Source organism: Lygodium microphyllum, chromosome 9 (assembly GCF_053477565.2).
Source record: "Lygodium microphyllum isolate KBCC chromosome 9, Lygodium_microphyllum_v1.1.10, whole genome shotgun sequence".
Taxonomy (NCBI): domain Eukaryota; kingdom Viridiplantae; phylum Streptophyta; class Polypodiopsida; order Schizaeales; family Lygodiaceae; genus Lygodium; species Lygodium microphyllum.
In genome coordinates this window covers 35,077,839-35,098,882 of record NC_141143.1, presented here as the reverse complement: position 1 = coordinate 35,098,882, position 21,044 = coordinate 35,077,839, and the positions used below count along the sequence as shown (strand labels likewise).

General features: G+C 42.1%; 1 protein-coding gene and 1 pseudogene across 4 annotated transcripts in view; one reads left to right on the top strand and one right to left on the bottom strand.

Annotated features, from left to right (window-relative positions):
* LOC148030941 (sphingoid long-chain bases kinase 1-like) overlaps positions 1 to 14,732 on the top strand; it is a 250,691-nt gene extending 235,959 nt beyond the window's left edge. For all 4 annotated transcript variants that reach the window (XM_087684500.1, XM_087684501.1, XM_087684503.1 and 1 more), the window contains 2 exons: positions 13,192 to 14,123; positions 14,277 to 14,732. In XM_087684500.1, coding sequence (XP_087540626.1) covers positions 13,192 to 14,123; positions 14,277 to 14,423 — 1,079 coding nt within the window. In that variant the 3' untranslated portion in view covers positions 14,424 to 14,732. The remainder of the gene's footprint in view (positions 1 to 13,191; positions 14,124 to 14,276) is intronic.
* On the bottom strand, positions 1,827 to 3,162 carry LOC148030942 (uncharacterized; annotated as a pseudogene).
* Positions 14,733 to 21,044: the final 6,312 nt, after the last annotated feature.

Here is a 21,044-nt window from a genome sequence, read left to right as displayed (position 1 = left end):
AGGTTCCTAGAGTACATTGCCAAGATTGGCAGACATGTATTGATGCAGGAGGATATGGACTGGGTGTTGTCACGTAGCAGGCACCGGGCGGAGCATAGTATCACAGAGCCCTTTCAAGGGACCTTTTGGTGCCGCCTATGGGATAGCTAGAGGCCAGGGAGGGTGTCGTATTTCTTATGGCTGGTGGCACATGGAGGCTTGGCGGTGGGAAGTTGGCTTGGCCAGATGCAAAAGGAGGGGGGTTGTAAGTGTTGCACATAGCAGCCTCTAGAAACCCCAAAGCACTGCCTTTGGTCATGTGAGGAGGCGCAACTCGTGTGGCGAGGAGCAAGCCGCATCCTTTGTCGTATAGCACCCAACCTTAGATATATCTCATGGGGAGCTTTCTATTGGCAGGCAGTAAGCCAGGGCCATCACCTTCTGTATGAGGCGGGGATGCAAGACACGATATTTCATTATCAAGGCAGGGTCGTGCACAATGGTCTGTTTGGAGGCTCTACGCATCCGCCAGATACTGGAGTCGAAAACAGACTGCTCGGAGGTATGGGTAATCATAGGGAGTCTTACTGGATGGCATATTTGGAAAGCGCCGTGTTAGGAGGCTTTTGGCGGAGAGAGACTTTCAGCACATGCGACCTTAGCAGAGCTCTGGATCTCCATCATCCACTCCCTCCACGGCCGATGGGATCAGGTGCAGAGCGAGTCCAAGGCTCGTCAGGAGCTCCGAGGTCACTTCATGTGCACTTGGGCGGCTAGGGTCTATTCTTCGTGATGTAGGCAGGCAACCCTAGCTGGCGAAATACCACCCCCCCCCCCCCAATGGCTTCTTGCTCCCATCCCCCCTAGACTGCCTTGAGAGGCTTGTATACATGATGTATTGGTGACTTTGCATCAGCTCCAGGTAGTCTGTTGAGCATGAGCACTCTGTTGTAATCAGTTTTTTGAGTAATATAATTAGCCACATTTTACTTGCAAAAAAAAATCAGCAATCCCATCAATGTACAGGCCAAATAATGTCGGAGAGAGGGGGCATCCTTGCTTCACCCCAATGGTGGAGTAAATAGGTGTCGGAATTCCCTCGGGTGTCTGGACTCTATCCACAACTCTCTCATACAGTGCTCAAATACCCTAACTAAGCTCTTTCGGTACCCCCATGGCATGCAATCTATGTATCAGTCTGTCTCTCAGTACTGTGTTAAAGGCTTTGCGGAAGTGCACAAAGCAGCAATAGGTCCATCGGCCATGGGCCCTTCCCTCCTCAATGATCGCTTTGAGTGTGAGGATGTGCTCCAATGTGGAGAAGCCTCTCCTAAAGCCAACCTATCCCTATGCTCTAAGACCCCACCTCTCTGCACACCTGCTTAACTCATGCTCAAGGATGGAAGTATATAACTTAGCCAATGTATGCCCAACCATGATAGTCCAATAGTTATTGGGTAGAGTAGGGTCCCCTGACTTAAGGATAAGCACAATAGTGTTCGTGCTCCAGCTTTCTAGTAGACCTTTACACATGGCTCTGTTAGACATGAAATCTAGGCATCCTGCTACCAAATCTCTGCATGGATCAAGTGCTCGGCTACTAGTCCATCATGATCTTGTGCATTTCCTCTGCTAAGTCTGTCAATGGCCTCTCGGACCCTACTTTCTGTAAAGAAAGTGGTGGTCTCTAGACAAGGCTCAAGTGGGTCAAGAAGAGGTGGTTGACCCTCCACAATATAGAGACTAGCTGCATACTCTTCCCATACAGCGGTGGACGTAATAGGTGTGGTCGGGCAGTGCTCTCTGAAAAGCCTCCAAGCCTCTCTAGAGTCCTAGCTCAGGGATAACTAATATAGGTCTCGCTCCAATTGGGCCAAGAATGTTCTCTTCTTCCACAGTGTGAGGCGTCTAAAGAGTATTTGTGCTTGTCTGTGGGTAGTGGACCCCAGTGCTATCTCTCTCTGTAGCCGTGCTCTGGTCTCACAGCACTCATCATCATACCAGCTGTTCCGAGGTGTCCCCCCGGTGGGGGCTCTTTGTGTGGGTCATGAGTGTGGGAAGGCTACACCTGCAGCGATGTGTAGGGCCTCACTGAATTGCTGAGTCAGCTCCTGTAACGGAACATCAGGGTCTGCATCATGTAACAATCCAAGGATCTCCGCCTCATAGGTATCCTCTGTCTCTCTGGAAAAGAGGTATCTCGGGTGTCAGTGAGCTGCATGATAAGTCTGTATGCCAGTGAATTGGAGGTCGATGGTGAATGATAGGTAGGCATGATCCACTGCAACTCCGAGAAGGCGTGGGGATACTGAGAGGTCCTAGATGTGAGATATTAGCGTTGGTGGGGCAAGAACATAGTCTACTGTGCTGGCACCGTGTCAATGAGGATAACACGTGAAGGCGCCGGATAGGGGGTATGTAGCCAGGCCATTGAGAATGGCCAACCTGTGTGTTGTGCCCATCTCCACAAGGTATCTCCCATATTTGGTGACGTCCCCCATATCCTGAGATGTCCTCTCCAGCTGTAGCTCTGACACATCCTACTCCTGTAGCATCTCCTCAGATGCATCAAAGAAAGACACCTGATTGGAGGCTGTCCTGGCATTAAAGTCTCCTAGTAAGATAACCTCTCCCTCCTTCGAGAACTTCTAAATATCCTCATCCAAAGCCACATATGGTGATTGCCCCTTGGGTGGGGCATATCAGGACGTCACAAGGGGGAAATAGCATATGGCAATATACAAAGTGCGTTCCTCACCCCGCACTCTCACCCACATGTATCTGGCCTGCTCATCTCTGCAGACCACCTGGATCATCTGCTGTAGCTCCTCCCTGATTAACACTGCCACTCCTCTCGACCCGCGATTACTGTGGTGTGCATGTCTCCTTCCTGCAAACTGACTCCCACCTATATCTTGTCACCCGTGGAAGTGTAGTATGTGGCCCCTGATGTGTCTCTGAGTAGAACACTATATCTCTCCCTCTGAATGTCTCCTCAAAAGCTCCCACATCCAATCGGAGGGCTTCATTACAGTTCCAGACTGCCATTGCAAGGCTGGTCGAGATATTTGGGATATGTACAAGTGTGTTGTGGAGAGGGAGCCTAAACAGCACCTACAATTTACCCCAAAAGTGACCCCAAATGGTGACAAACAAACACTTGAAACAATCAACAGTTTCCATCGAATGCCATCAAATGTGATCAGACGTGTCGTACTGGACAGGACAGATCAGACGAGTTGACCCATTTGGCAGATGTGGACAACTAGGCATCCTCCATAGAGAGGGCTCCTGTTGTCTTTTCACAAGATAAAGCCCGAGTGGCAAAATGTAACAAAGAAAAATAGATATTGCCAACACTGTCAAAAGGCGAGCCACTTGATAGCAAGTGTTGATCCAAGGCAATAGGCACTCAACCCAAATCTAAAAACTCAAACCCCCGCCCCTTGCTCAAGTAACCCCCAATAGGAAAGACGGTGGTAGCAACCAAAATCATGGCAGTGGCAAGACCAAACCCACACTGCTACTAGTCAGCCATAACAACCAGTTTCGTTCTCAACTCGGGGGCATGTCTTGCTAGTTTGTTGGCCCATCTCATCTCCTTAGAGGCTTCAAAGACTGCAAGCTTAGTTCACATTCGTGAGTTACCTCTTGATGAGATGATCGCAAAGGCCTAGTCTACATGACGGAGCATATCTTTTTCTACTTGGATCATGGATAGTGGAGCCATCCATCATATGAACCCCATCCAAGACATTTGTCTAGACAGCATACTATGCAATGCAAATATTGTTCCCACACATGGAATGGTGGCCCCACTCATATTCATGCCCACATCTTGGGGTTGAAGGGATTTGGGATTCATAAATGCTCTAGTGCATCCCAAGATGTAAAAGATACAATTCGTAGATTGCATGTAAGTGTTCCCACAAGTTCATAGGATACATTGGATGCAAAGGTTTCTAATTTGGGAGATGCATCAGGAAGTGATAGTGCCAATGTGGTTGCTTGTTCCTCTCAAGCTAGTGATGCTTATGGAATGTTGTCTAGAAAGCGCAAAGCTAATGCTAGGGAAGGCCCCTTATTTCAAAATTGGGACATACAAGCAAGAAAAGAGGCATCAATCGCCCTTCATTGGTTCTTTTATGTAGAGGACATTCCTCATTGGAAGGTGCGGAGTCCTTACTTTCTTAACATGGTGAAGGCAATTGGAAATGTTGGCCCAAGCTTCAAGACCCCTTCATACCATCATTGGCACACTAAAGAATTGGATGACGAGGTCAAATGTGTACAAAGAGATTTGCTTGATCTTAGAGAGAACTGGAAAAGATATGGCTGTAGCATTGTTTGTGATGGATGGTCTAATGTGCATGGTCGACCCATTACCAATGTAATGGTTCCATGCATGTTTAGTTCCACATTTTTACGATCAATTGATACAAGTGGTGAGTATGTCTTTATAGCCCAAGTGTGCATGGACAATGCAGTCAATTGTATTTGTGTTGGTCACTTGGTTGAGCAAGAATGGCCAACCTTTTTTTACACTTGTTGCACATGCCATTGCCTTGATTTGTTGTTTGAGGATATTGGAGAACTTTCTTAGGTGAAGCTTGTTTTGGAAGTAGCTATGGAAATGATGACATTTATCACACGAAAAAATACAGTTCTTGCTTCATATAGAAAGTTCAATTTAAAATTATTTCTTAAACCATCACAAATTTAGTTTGCATATATGTTTATCATTTTGGCAAACATATTGGATGAGAGAGTAGAATTTCTTAAACCATCACAAATTGAGCTTGTATATATATTTATAATTTTGGCAAACATGTTGGATGAGAGAGTCTTCAATGGATTGCACCACATGGTTGTTAGTGATGAGTACTGCAGAAAGAAAGTGAGCAAAAGTACCGAGGCTTTGTAGGTTTCATCTATTATCTTGGGTTCTTCAATTTGGACCAATGCCAAGATAATTGTGAATTTATGTGCTCCAATTTTAAAGATTTTGTGCCTTGCTGATAGAGGTGCCACCATGGGGTTGGCATATGAGCTCACTTATGGCATGACGGAAAAGATTGAAAGTTCATGAGGTTTTTTATGCTTCCAAGCTATAGCAAGTCAAGTCACTTTGTGTAGACCGATGGAACATGATGCACTCTTCATTGCATGCTGTTGCTTTTGTGCTCCATCCTATTTGGAGAGCAAAAAATCTTGATAGTCATAGGGAGGTGAATAAGGGTTGGATAGATGTGGTTGAACGTGTTACAAACTATGATGTAAGTGCTCAAGGGGAGCTATATGAAGAACTAGATAAGTATAAGTCTGAGTCAGGTGCATTTGCACATCCTATTGCAAAGTGTTGGAAGAGAGGGAGAGAGACAGAGTGGGGCGGAAGATCAGCCTTAGCTCATTGTTGTTGTTCTTCCATTATTCTTCCATCATACTAATTGAAAGAGACTTACACACATAGGTATGACTAACCAAGACTAACTATGGTTATAAGTCACTGAGTACACCGACTTATTGAATGTCACACACGTATACAATTGTATCCAGCTAATGTTGGTCACACACATGAAGATAGACTGACTGAAGAGTAATGGGAGCTTGATATTCTAACACAAAGGATGAGAAGAGAATGCATTAAGGTGTAAAATGGTGGGAAACTTTAGGGGCAGAGACACCAAATTTGCAGCTCTTGGCACTTAGGATATCATCTCAAGGCACTTATGCTTCACCATGTGAGAGAAATTGGGGCATTTTTTTTCTCATTCAAATGAAGAATAGAAACAAGCTTAAGTCAAAGAATACATAGAAGCTTGTTTAATACACACCAATTTATGACTCATAAGCAAGTTGAAAAAAAGAGGATGTGAGAAGATAGAACTGACCCTGGAAATGCTAAATAAGAAAAGGGATGATGAACAATTACTTGCTTTGCAGGAAATGAGAGAGGAAGATGATGAAAATTCAGCTCTTGTGATAGTAGGCGCATCGAGTGCTGGTACCTCTAGTGTGCCACAGGATGAGGTGGAGGATGAGGATGAGGATGATGCTGGAGATGAAAATGACTCATGAGTCAACTTGAGTAGCACATGCCACAACAAGTCTACAATCTCGAGTCTTGACCCTTGTCTCGTGTCTCTACAGAGTCTAGAGTACTATGATATATTATGAGTCATGACATTTTGTGATCTTAGTGGGCTGATTATAATTTATGAGTCAATGACTCATGACATTTTGTGATCTTTGTGGGCTGATTATAATCTCAAAATTCATATAGTTCCCTTGTCAAATTTTAATGTCTTTTATGCTTGTTTTTCAAAGTGTAAGCTTTATTTAAACGTCTACAAATCATATTAAGGTTCAACTTATCATTCTTATCTTTTTCTAGTCTTCTAAGAAAAAAATTAGGGCAACATATGATTCAACCCAAGGATCTGAATCATACTTCAGTCGTACTTTCATTTCCGTACACGTATGGAAGTATGAGACATATGTTATCAACTATGTTGAACAATTTTGCAAACATTTTGACCAAGCCGATCAACTGTCAGATTCTTCAATATCTTCTACCTAGGATCAGAATGAATGCACCCTCCTTTACAACTTCAGATTGACTGGGGGAGAGTGATTCCCTCTGGCTTTCGCTTCCACTTTAAGAGGAGGGAGCCTTTTTCTCGAGGGTGATAGGATTGTGGTTTATTTATTGCTTCACAAATAGTTATTGTTTACATTGAATCATTATCCATAGCCTCTGGATGACAATGATTGTAAAAGGGTGCTTGGATACGTGAACGATTTCCATGTGAGGACACTATCCAAGTGGCACCAATGCATAGCATTTTGCATTAGCATAATAATTTACACTATTCCATGCATTGGCATTCTCACATGGCAATCTTCTAGGATTGTCCACGTCCAACAGACAGGTCAACTCAGCCGACCCGTCCAGTCCTGTCCGCCACATCCAGTTTGCTTGCCCGAGTCACCCATCCGACGGTCAATCGTTACCCATACCGTGTATGCGTGCGGCCAACAAACAGTCTCTTGTTTTGACTGTTTTTCCCCGTTTCTTTCAATGCTTTCTTTTCTTCTTTTCTTCCACATCTTCACTCTCTGTTGTCTGATTGACCAGACACGAGTGAAGAAACAAAGATTGTACTGTTGCTTTGTGGATTTCCGCAAAGCCTTTGACATGGTTCCGAGAGAGAGGCTTTTCAGACGCCTACTTGATCTAGGGGTGGATGATGACATGATATGGGGTATTTATGCACTATATGAGCAGGTTACTAGCAGAGTCAGATGTTCGGGAGGTATATCAGATTCCCTTGTGAGCACCATTGGTGTGAAACAAGGATGCCCACTCTCACCGACTCTGTTTGGACTATATATTGATGAGATAGCAGAGTTTATTCAACAGCGAGCCGGTAGAGGTATAGATCTCAGTGGAGCCATAGTTCATATCTTACTATATGCAGATGACATTGTATTGGTCTCAGACTCAGCTCAGGGATTACAGCAGCATTTATTAGCATTGGATGATTTTTGCATACAGAGAGGCATGACAGTGAACCTTGGTAAAACCAAGGTTCTTATATTCCATACATCAACTCAGATACGCAGACAGAGTATTTTCATGGCAACAGGAGGGAGTATTGAGGTCACTGGATCATATATATATTTGGGAGTCACCTTTACAGCAGCTTCAGGGACTTTCTCGATGACATAGGCAGCTCGTGACCGCCTCACTAGAGGATACTCAGCATTGGCTCTTATGGAGCGACAGTGTCATCAGGCACATTTCCAGGAGCCCCGCACCAAGGGGTGGCTCTTTGATATTCTAGTCACTCCAGCACTGATGTATGGAGCAGCTATATGGGGGCCAGGCCTTGCCGATTATGTATGGACATTGATGGAGAGACCTCAGGTGATCATGATATCTAGATTGATTCGCAGCAAGGCCTCAGTCCCACATGACATTGTGCGAGTAGAGCTTGCCACACCGCCCATGCTAGTCGAGGCACTATTTCAGACAGTCTGCTTCCTACACAGATTTCAAGATATAGACAGAGATCGCATTGCATACAGAGCATATATGGCATCTCAAGAGATGGCTCGAGCGGGGGATACCACATCATGGTATGCATAGACTAGAGCTTGGTTTGACAGACATGGGCTAGACATTGATAGACTCTCACCTCTTCTATATGATACTCAGGCTCCCACTTACACCCTCTCTCTCTCTGAGAGGAACAGAGTCATCAGACAGGAGATATGGCATATTTATATATAGAGGACATGGGTCAGCCCTGCACAGCCACTGCCATCGAAGATGGCACATTATTATACACAGTTCTTGAGCATATCAGAGCAGGGATTCATAGAGATTCCGAGATATATGCAGATCTATATGCCACATCGATTGAGAGTTCTTATTGGACAGCTCAGGGTATCATCACATCAGCTTATGATTGAGAGTGGCAGAGCCAGTGGCATCCCACGGGAGGAGAGGATATGCCCCCTTTGCAGATCAGAGGTGGAGAGTGAGGAGCATTTTGTTCTCAGATGCCCGGCATACTCAGAGTTGAGATCTAGATACACATTGAGCAGCTCACTTCAGGGATGTATGACTGATATGGATCAGAGATCATTTGGCCGTTTTCTGGGAGAGGCATGGCACATCAGAGAGCAGAGCACACAGCGGGTCCCAGTCAGAGAGAGGCCCACCCAAACGACTATTACACAGTTCTTTCAAATAGACAGAGTGAGAGCTACTGTACCAGCCTCCAGCCAGACCTCCGGGCTCACACTACAGCAAGCTAAGGACTAGCGTACCCGACGCCGCACGAGGATCCGTGGGTTTCGGATCCCATAGCCACACCGACAGGAGATCCGGAGGATTCTTGATCTACATCGACAGCAGACTGAGATCCGACGACACTCGACACATTGGATCTCAGATCTCCAGTTTGCTCTTTCTCCACCGCCGATGTACCACATCCTTCGTCCAGGAGGGATCACCTGCTATTAGCGACTTGGACGACTGCTACTACATCCTAGGATAGTATATCTCCCTACATCTGTTACATATACACATCGCACCACTTTATCACAGCCGACAGTTGTTCCCCTATCACAGCCGACATTTGTTCCCCTTTTGTAGCCATTATCTGGAGTATCAGAGCTACATACGCACATACACATACACGACACTTATCACACTCACAGCACCGTATTTTCAGTTTCCAGTTTTTAGCTTTTCATTCAGCACTTTTATTTTGGATAGCTGGACCTCATCAGTTGTATCACAGTTTGTCTCATAGGCCAGTTTTGGTCTTTAGAAGAGGTTAATATAACTTTCTTTCTTTCTTTCTTTCTCTCTTTACCCTAAACCCCAAAGCACTCTCCCTTTTTATAAGAATCCCCCCCCCCCCCAACCATCTCATTCATCCTTTTAAGTTCTCCACCGCTCCTACTCCTTTCAAGCTCTCTATCCTTCCTACTCTCTCAAGCTCTCTCCTCCCTTAACCTCTCAACCCTTCCAACCTCCTCTTCCATCAAGCTCTAGCCTCTCTCTACTTTCTCAAGCTCTCTACTCCTTCAAGCTCTCTACCCTTTCCACTCCTTTCTTGAATCATCTCACCCTCCACCCCTGACCCTCTAGGCTCTCTCTATATATCATCAATGGCACCCCCTCTCCATGAGGTCTTTCTCTTGCATTATGTCTACTTCGAACGAATGAAGGAGAAATCCAACACTTGTAAGTGGCAATGCAAGTATTGCCGAAAGCTCCAAAGCTCATTCGTCACTCGTCTTCTCATCCACCTTTACAAATTAGGAGGGGAGATCACACCATGCCCTAGTATTCCTGACGATGTCTATGAAGATCGTCGTCGCAAATACTTACCATTGATGCAATACAAAGGCCTTTCAAGGGCAAGTGAGAAGGTGATCCCTCCCGATCACGAGGTCTCAGATGCAAAAGATGATTCCTCTCCAACTGTCTCAGTTTTCTCCATTGGAGGATCCTCTTCTATGTCATCTAGAAAAATCCATTCGAGTGGTGTACTTATGCCCAAGAGACAAGCCACTCTTGCCCAAGCAATGGGGCAAGTTTCCAGTCCTCTCTCTTTTCTCAAGGAGAGGCAAAGGAAAGTGGAAATAAAGATTGCATACATCATAATTGAGTAAAATCTCTCTTTTCATATTCTCAAAGTGGATCGATGGAAGCGAATAGGGAAAGTCATTGCCGCCGTTGGTCCATGCAAGGGATGGTACGGTGTTACATACAATGTCATGCGTAGCAAGAAACTCAATGAGGAGAGAGAGAGGATTAACAAGTCCCTTGAGCCCGTGCGTGCATGTTGGGCAAAGTATGGATTCTCTATTCCATCCTATGGATGGAGTGACCACAAAAAAAGGGGGATCATTAACATCCTCGTCTCTTGCCCACTTGGCATATACTTTCTACGAGCGGTGGATGTGGGCACAAGGGAAAGGAGAACCATAGGCTCATTCATGTATCGGCACATACGGCAAGCCATCATTAAGGTAATGCTTCTAAATCCATTATTTTGTAATCTCTCTTTTCTTTTAACCTCCCAAATTTATTCCAATTTCATCAGGTATAATCTTGTAGGTTAGGCCATAAAATGTGATACAAGTTATCACACACTTTGAATTATGCATCTATGGGACGGAAACTTGAGGCCGAGTTTCCATCCATAGCATGCGCTATATATTGTCTAGATCTTATGAAAGATATAGGCAAGTTGGAGTAGGTGGCGAGGATTGTCAACGATGCTTGCACAATCGTTGGCTTTGTCAACTCCAAGGTCCGAGTTCTTGCGATTTATCGCTCATATTCGAACTTTAAGTTGAAAACCCCTTGAAGACTCAGTTTGCGGTCATGTGGCTTCTCCTCAAGGGTTTCTATAATGTTCGCAAGCTACAAAAAATGGTCGTGGCAAATGAGTTTAAGGAGTGGCTTGAATGGAATTCCATGTCATGCCAAGCGGCATCGTATGATGGACATGGAGGGGGACTACTATTGGCATCCTCTATCCTCTTATGGCGGATGCGATGGAAAAGATACAATCATCAATCATCTTGGATGGGGTGGCATTTTCTTTATGGTATTGTTTTTATTTCTTTTTTGAAAAAATGATTCATGCTCTTTTTTAAGCGTTCCAAGCCAAGCACTGATGGCTAACTCTCACATAGCCAATACGCCATCCATCTCGACAGATGTAGTGAGCTTACCTCCATGCCCGATCGAATTACCTCCTCTCCTGAGCACTTCGGTAGCTCCACGATCCAAGTGCAAGCTTCAAGCAAGCTCCATCCTCAAGCTCCGTGCTCCAAGCCCCATTGCCGCAAGCAAGAGAAGAGAAGAGAAGAGAAGAGGAGAAGAGAAGAGAAGAGAAGAGGAGAAGATGGAGAGCTTCTCCTCCCTAGTCCCTCACCCTCACACACTCACTCCCTCACACTCTCACACTCTCTCTCTTAAGCACAACCTTAAGCAAGCAAGAAGAATAAAAAGAAGAAGAAGAAAAAGATAGCTACTTTTGGTCACACACAAGAATGAGTTTCTCATTCACTTTTCATTTAGAATCTATAATTTATATTATCTCTCTCTCTTTCTATTCAAATTTCACCTCAAAATCTTTCTCAAAATCTCTATCATCTTATACCTATTGTAATATCTTAAATACCACCCCTAAAAGAGATAATATTCTCTTTTTGACAAAGAAAAGATGGGAGTGGATGAAGTGAACCATACATGGGTTTACGGCATTCTTGCATCCCGCCTTTTAAAAATCCTCTCTCTTCATGGATGCCAATATCCTTGCTAATTGTGATGCCTAGAAGAGTGCCATGCTACCTTCCTTCAAGAGCTCATCAATTATAGCGATCAAAGGGGCACTGCTTTTGCATCTATCATTTGTTGGAAGTGGGAATCATTGGTGAAGCTCCTTTTTTTGTGGGAGTCATTTGGCTACCAATTGCCCCACCTTCAAAGAGTGGCCTTACGCATTCTTACACAGGTTTGAAAATCTCTTCTCTTTTTTCATTTAATTCTAGTTATAACTTGCAAGTTTAAAGTTCAAACTTACTTTTTCTTCACATGGTTTAGGTTTTTTCATCGGGTACATGTGAGAGGAATTGGTCTGTCTATTCCCTCGTGCATATGAAAATTCATAATAAGCTTAGCACACGACAATTGGAGCGACTAATTTATTGTCGCTCCAATTTATGCATGCTACGCAACATACATGAGATGTCTATGGTAAGATAGGTATTGTATATTCAATTTTTATACTTTTTAGTTCATAACTTTATTCATAGATTATGAAATATATTTAAAGGAGTTTCATTTGTTTAATCTAAGTTTTTCATCATTTAAATGTATAGATAAATGTGGATTCACTCAAGCTCTCCGCTAGCACACTTAAAAGTGTGACTCGCAAAAGAGACTTGGAGGAGGAGAAAATCTTTAGGGAGCTTTACTTGGAGCTCGAGGAGATAGACCAGCGGGTCTCTCATACTCGTGCACGCCATGTCCGTGTTGTTATTCACCCTCGTGCCAGTAGCAATGGAGCTTCCACTTCGACATCCACATTAGCTGCCCATGATGCTCGTGGGGCCCTTAGATACTACACGAGACTTGAGAGTGGCTTGAGAAGTACTCCTAGTTCACGGCCTTGGAGGACATTCCTATGATTGCCTCTCACGTAGAGCTTAGAAAGCCCGAGTATAATGACGAGGGCAATGTCATTAGTGAGGGTAATTTCGTTGAGGAGGGTGATGGCTCCTCAAGCGGCGACGAGGATACTTCCACCTTCGATGTCAAGAGTGATATGAGCACCTAGAGTAATCATGTATCTTGATTCGGATTGAGCCATGGATGATGGCTTTTATCTCAATCCATGTTTGTATAGTTTTTGTGTGAGACCCCCCATGGCTTCTTGCCCCCATCCCCCCTAGACCGCCTTGAGAGGCTTGTAACATGATGTACTGGTGACTCTACTTCAGCTCCAGCTAGTCTGTTGAGCATGAGCACTCTGTTGTAATCAGCTTTTTGAGTAATATAATCAGCCACATTTTACTTGCAAAAAAATATATATTAGCATTATTAGTATCTCAACTTTTTCTGTTATTATCATCTCAACTTTTGCTAATTCTTTTGTGTCTTCTGGTGCTGAACAGTGTTGGAGCTCTCTGAAAAATACCAGAAGAGGTTCGGTCCTTTGCGATATTTTGTAGCAGGTGCACTTAAGTTCTTCTGTCTGCCAAGCTATGACTGTGAATTGGAATACCTTCCAGTTGAGGTCCAAGACCATCTAGAACACTCAGAAAGGCAGGAAAGTCATTCGGAGATTTTTTCAGTGCATGATGTGGATGAGCTCTCAGATGATAAATCAGACGCAGAAGGGGGTTTGAGAATGGTAGGCAATAGTTTGCCAACTAACGACTTGGTTTCTATGGCACCTTTTAGGCTTGCTTGTGAGGATCTCTTAACAGGTCCTATTGATGCAATGAACGAACCATCAGAGTATGTGCGAGGGCTTGATCATAAAACAAAGCGTCTGTCTTCAAACCGGTCTCCAGTGCAAGCTGAGAATGAGGAAGTTATTTCAGTCAATCACTTTGTGGCTGGTACAACTCCCTCTCCGAGATCAAGGACACGCTGTAGATCAAATTTAGATAGAGGTTTGTCAGGTTTAAGCAATGGCAGCCTAAGAAGCTCATGGGACTGTTCTGGAGAATCACCAGCAGTATCATTGGAAGGGATTTCAAAGTCCTTTAGAGCAAATAGGAGCCTTCCAGAAGGCTGCATATATATGAACAACAGTTTCCAGGTTGAAAGGGATGTATCACTGAAACGTAACAGTGTCAGCCCTGAAAATGAACAGTGGATTGTCAGGCAAGGACCCTTCTTGGGCATTATGATTTGTAATCATAAATGCAAGACTGTTCAGTGTCTAAATTCGCAAGTTCTAGCACCCACTGCAGAGCATGATGACAATGCATTAGATCTTGTGCTCGTTCGTCGTGTTGGACGTCTTCAGCTGCTGCGTTTCTTTATTGCAATGCAGTTTGGGCGCCATCTGTCTCTACCATTTGTAGAGTACAAAAAGGTAAACATTATCTCTCTACACAAAAAGAGTCACCTCTTATCACCTGAGAAAACAACTTGGTTGGAAAAGGATTCTAGAGCTAGATCAAGTAGTTCTGTGATTGCTTATCTTGATATGACCCTGCTAATTCTGTGTGCTTTTTATTGGATGCAGGTTAGATCGGTCAAACTCAAGCCTGGAAATAATGCCCACAAAGGATGTGGCATTGATGGAGAACTTCTGGCTCTCAATGGACCCATATCCACTAATGTGCTTCCTGAACAATGCCAACTTATTGGATATTCCATTCGGCATAACTAAATTATAAGAAATGTCCAAAGACTCTGAAGAGTTTATCAGCATTGCAGCCAAAAATTATCACCTATCACTTCTACTGAGAATCGGGAATGTCTCATTCCCCACTTGTCTATGTTAATATTGTCAAATTCAACTGTATCTTATTTGAGAAGGTCTACCTTGTATCATTATGTAGATTTCTGACCACAGGCCCTCTGAATAGAGATCAAAATGAGGGTGCAATCAAAGATGCAAGCGTGGCATGTGCTTGCGAATTATTTTTCTGTATGTGATGTTTTCCAAATGCAAGCATGGAGTTGCTGTATAAGATAAGCAAGCACTGCATAATATATTGCACTTGAAATTCCTGTCCCAAAGAAGTTGCAAAATGTGCCACAATATCTATTAGGATGTATCACAATTAAGAACAATGCAAATAAATGTTGTATGAAAATGGAACGTGCAATGGCCTCAACGTATAAAGCTAAATGGGGCATGCAGATGATTACGTTGCAGATTCATGTGATGGAACTTTTGCATGTCTAAATGAAAGTGAGTTGATGGATGCACGAGCAACAGCATTAGACATGGGTTCCTTTGCACCTTGTACAAGTTTGAAGGGTTACATTATTGCATGCACTTGGTGGAAGTCATGGTCGTGCAATCTCATGTGAAAGAAATTGAGGAGAGATGAGCATTGTCGTGTTCATTGTGACTTCTTGTTGATGGAAGGTAATGAAGATATGGCTCTCTCTCTCTCTATATATATGCCCCACCAAAAGCAAAACTCTTGGCTGTCCATCTCTGTATGTCCTTTTGTTCTTGTTTCATGATAATGTTGTGCAAGTTTAAGTATTATCAGTAATCTTTCTAAGTTGGTAATCCTTTTGCAGATTGAGATAGCCTTCCTCCCAGTATGTGTTCTTTAATTATATCAAAGAAGATCCACTAGTGGCATGGATTGAGATTTCAACGGCATATGCTCATGCAAGCAACATTTGTGAAAGCATTTCAAAGCATCTCCCTCGTGTTTCCACAAGGGTATAGATTCAACTTGGTGGTGGTAGTTTGAGCCTAAGCATAGATATGTATACAATCTTTCAAAATGAATACCATCCTATGCATCATTGATGTTGTGTGCTTGACCATCCAATGATGATTGATTGAAAGTTTGAGTGAGCTTGAAAGCAAAGGAGCACAACATCTTTTTAGATGAGGTCTCTCCCGATACAAACCAAGGGAGAGAGAAGGGAAGACATCAAAGAGAGCAATGTGCTCTCTTATCTTTCGTCAAACACGAAAGTCAAGTTGATACAATACAAGATTAGCTTGGGTAACATATAGAGGCTCAACATGTGGATATGAGGATTTTCAAGGGAGGCATTCCTTCATCGTTGGTCAACATTTGAGCAAGATCATTTCCATATTGTTTTCTTGACATTCTCATCTTGTGCATCACTTTATTTGGATGTCATTGTACATGATGCACTTTCCAGTAGTATGTATAAAAAAGTGATGGATATGCACCTCCATGGAGCTATACAATATATTCCATTAGAATAAGGCACCAATGTGTTGCGCATGGTGTTGGTTTGGTTCATTTGGTTGCCTTGGATTCAACCATGTTATAGCATTTCTATGATGCCCATTAAAGAGCTTTAAGGTTTTTACATGTTATTCATAGTGAAATCGCTTCTCCCTTGTAACTATTGACTCTTTTGTGGTCACATATTTGTGGCATGCATCCAATTAGTACTCTCAATGTTCACTTATTTTAATATATGAAATATCATTTTCACATAAATGTAGCAACTCAAACACACTATCATTTCATTGCATGAGACTAAGTTCATGTGCCACAAGTACATAAGTAGAATCAACCAACAACATTAAGCTTTCTATTCCTCTATCTTATTGGAGAGTGAATCTCTTGCATCATTTGAGCCTACTTTTCAACTCTACTTAGTTATTGAACCACTTAGTACTCTTGTTATCAAACATGATCTTGAACTTGGCACCATATAAGTAATTGCATTTTTTTAAAGAAGCTTCGACAACAACATACAACTCCTTATATCAATAATAATTCTAGTGTGTGTGGTTAGGCTTCTTGCTTTCAAATCTATAGATCAACTAGCCTACAATAAGATCATGATTATTACTTTTTCACTAGTTGGTAGTCTCAACCATGAAAGGTTGATGAAAGCTCATGCATTTCAAAATAAGAGTTGTAACAACCACCATCGATAGCTTCTCAAAACTATAGCTTTAAGTTTTCCTACATGTGAAGGTTTTTCCCTTCATTAAAGTTGATTAGCAAGGGGATGGAAATTTGCCTTGGTCTACTCTCAAACATGCTTTTGGTAAAATCTAGATAACCATAGAGAACTTTGTCATTCTTCAAGATATTTTAGGATTGAACTAGTCAAGAGTGCCATGGAACTTAGTAGATTTTTAGGATCTCATGTTTAAACACAAATGTGACTTGAACAATGCATTTTCTTTGCAAATAGTTTGCATTTTGATGTTTTTATATTCTTGTGATATCCACAAAGCACACCAAATATCTTCTTCAAATGCTTTAAATGTTGTTTATCAAAAATGTGCATATCAACAAGAAAGATGGCATCAAATTAGCCTTGATAAGGTATAAGTAAATATTTCATGAGATTTATGAACATAGTTGAAGCATTGGTGAATCCAAAAAAATTTGACTTAAAGCTCATAATGTCAATAGTGGTATAAAACACAATTTTCAAAGCATTATTCTTGGAAACAAGACAAGAAAAAGCAAGAATATGAGAAAAGATGGAGGAGCAAGAGAACACCCATAGCTCTAAAATTCAAGATTATTGAAGAGAATAAGGTGCAAAGGATAATTTACAACCCTAAAATAGATTTGAGTAAGGTGTATATAAGCTTGAGGGAAAAAACTTATTAAGGAGGAAACATGATCCACATGGTCCAAAGTGTCCACATAACTACACAGTATATGCTACAAAGTCCCCTTAGGAGTGATGGTGTGAACAAATCTAGGAATATAGGTGGACTAAGGTGGAAAGGATGTTTAAAGCTCTACAAAAAGCATTAAACATCTCACGAGTGACAACCTTTGAGAATAGATATGCCGAATTCTCATGGGTAGGCACGAGAGCAAGTTATCTTGCATATGCCAAGAGTCACTCCAATACATAATGATAATGCACTTCAATGTGCTTTATACAAGAGTGGAAGGTTGGATTTTTTACATGCCAAAGAACTCTTGACTATCAATGCAAATAATAGTAAGGGATTATCAATAAACACCCAAGTTGATAGTAAAGCTATCTCAGCCTGACTAGTAATGTAAATAATAGTAAGGGATTATTAGTAAACACCCAAGTTGATAGTAAAGCTATCTAAGCCACATACATTGAACTGTAGCTATGAAGAATGCAATGTACTCAGCTTCATAAAGGTTTATGTTCTCTCATTCATCATATGTACCAGGACAAAAGAAAAACTCATCATATGTACCAAGACACACATATCATGGCTAACTAAGTGGGGGGTGGAGTGGTGCTTAGATCTCTTGATTGACGCAGAGGGGGTGGTAGAGCTTCGATTGTTGTATTTTATTTACCTTCCACATGCATGCTTTTGTATTTAGTTAGGGGACCCTAATCTGGCTTCTTGTACGAATTTCCTTTGAGCATTATAGAGATGCCATCAAAGTCAACAAGTGAGGTAGTCCAAGTATCCATCTCTATGGGATTGCCTCCATTTGGTTCTCAAAGGACATCATCATGTTACCCTAGTCCTCAATCGCTCAAGTGCTCCTCATCAAATGTCTACCTATAGCAGGATATTGTAATCCAATCCCTTCATCACAATGATGTTCATCAAGAATTGGACACCTGTGATCTTAATTGGCTAGTCTTTCAAGACTTTGAATGGTCTAATTTTAGTGATGTTGGATAATGTTACATTGAAATGAGTAATGTCTATGGGAGGACTACCCCAAGCATGCAAAACCACATGATTGAGAATGCTTACACTTGCTTTAGTGTCCACAATCCCTCTTTGGATCGTATCTCCTAATGCAATGACTAGCAAGACTACATGCATTTTGGTTCCTTCCCAAAAAGCATTGATTATTGAAGCTTCTCCACATATGTCTCTTCATCCATAATGGCTCCTCCACATAGTGCACTAGCGTGTCACTTTGTGGAAGCATGAGTATTGGTCGAGGGACCTTGATATCCTTTTCAAAGTAATTTTTCCCTAGTTATAGATTGCCTCTTCATTTGGTGCAAGAAGGGCTAACTAAGCTCCTCTTCCATAGTTGAGCTTCATGAGAAAAGCCGTTGTTGATAAGATTGAGGGTATGGCAACCTTTTTGGAACTCAACAATGGATTTGAATTTTCCACAATTGGTGTAGAACATAGGTCAAGGGTCAAGGCATTCCTCCAAAAGGTGGTTTCCTCCATAGTGACATTACATGTTAGGTCTTCTGGTCATCTCAAGGCTTCTTAAATCTTGACAAACTACATCTTCCGATTCAACATCTCTTGCGATAGGTCCATGCACTTCCCCTTTTCTTGCACTTCAAGTATTGGTTGCTCACTACAAATGATAGCTCTCTTGCTATGAATGATGATGATGCCTACTCGTTGAATTGCCTTGGCATTTCTTTCCTACAACAAGTCATCAATCCTTATGGCTTCCTCAAACACACTAGCCAATGCATTCCTTCATAGGTTGGAGTTACTTGTTAGGGCTTTGTGTAATTCTTTGTTCTTAATCCCATTTATGAAGATTGTTGACACCATTATTTGTGTGGGTTGTCTTTTTGTCCTTTTGATTCACATTGAGGTTATCAACATATCTTGCTTTTAAAAATCTTTTAATGAGAAAGTTCTTAAGCACGTTAAAGTTGCTTCTCTCGACATTATCCAAGCTATTAAACCAAGTTTTTCCTTTTTCACCTAGACATAACTCGAAGGGTTGTGCCCTTTTGTCGGCATTCTAGATATTGTTAACCTCAAAAGCTTTCTTAAATTGTTCGATGAAGCTATAGGGATCATCTACTACCCTATACTTCTCAAGTTGCTTTGTCACTATGGGGATCTTTGATTCGCTTCATGAATTGGGTATCATTACCAACCCTTCTAAGTTAGATATTATTAGGGCAATGTTACTATTTTTTTCTAACAACCATTTGATCAAAAGTTTGGAGGGAGTGAGACCATAACCAACCTCCCCTATGTTTTCATGGTTCTAGTTCCTCCCGCAAGATCTAGGATCCATTGGACTTGGTCTAGCTCAACCTCTTTTCTTTGCTTGTCCGACCATTGTGATCATGTATACCTAGCAACTTGCTTCAAGAGTTCTCTATTTAGTCTCCTCTCTACTATTATGTCTACTAGTATATCTTCAATTACTCTTCATGTGTGTTTCACTCAAGTATACGATCATATTGGGTAACTAATTATTGGATTTCTAATGAAAAATCTAAGGGCTCAAAACCTAGGCCTCCAAAAATTAAGCTTGTCCCAAACATTGTCTTAAGCTCTTCCCAATCTACTAAAGCTTCAACGAGGTTGATGAGATTAGGCAAAGAAATGGAGACTCCACTTTGATCCCTTGAGGTAGACATGTCTTATCTTGAGTATGGTCATGATGCTAAGGCTTCTTAACACTCTAGGTGCTTAGGTATGATTGCATAGTTTTCCCTTATAAGCTAGATAGGCACTAGAAGCTCTATGGTCTCTGTTTCCTTGTGCATCTCGTAGTATGAGGTTTCCCCTTATCAGAGTGCTCTTAGTACTATGTTTGTACTATTTGACTTTTCTACTAATCTATCAATGTCACTCATGTGGGGTGAGAGGAAAACAATGGTGGGATGTGAGGTAGAAGCTATGGAGTGCAAGAGGGTTGAGATAAAGAAGAACACAAGATAGTCTCAAGCATCTCCACGATGAAGTGATACTTCACCTCAATGTGCTTTGTCTTTGTATGAGAGACAAGGTTCCATGCCAACTCAATGACACTTTAACTATCACAGTGCAATGTGCACACCTTTCTTGCAATGTCCAAGTCTCTCACCAGACAAGTAAGATATATAGCTCCCTTGTATGCCTCAATGGCTACAACATACTCTACCTCAATGGTAGATAAAGCCATACATGGTTATAGTAGAGAGACACAAGAGACTAGACCACTTGTGAAACTAAAGTCAACCTGTAGTAGACCTCCTAGAGTCTACACTCCTTGCAAAATTACCATCTACATACAAAGAACATATGCATCCTTCGTTCCAAATCATATGCACATAGATTTAGTGCCATTCAAGTATCTCATGACACTCTTTATTGCCTCCCAATACTTCTTGCTAGGGTTTGCCATATACTTGCTAACAACTCCTATTACATAGGCAATGTCAAGATACTAGACATGCATCAAGCTACCATGTATATCCATGCACAAACATAGATTCATGTACAAACAAGAGAGTTATGTAGATCCAAAAGGGATGTGTAGCAACCATGGCATGCATCAAGCTACCAACTATGGATGCATAAGGAACCTTGTCCATTTTGGTCTTCTACTCGTCAGATTTGGGGTTGTCCTCCTAGGTAAGTTTCAAATATGGAGACAATGGA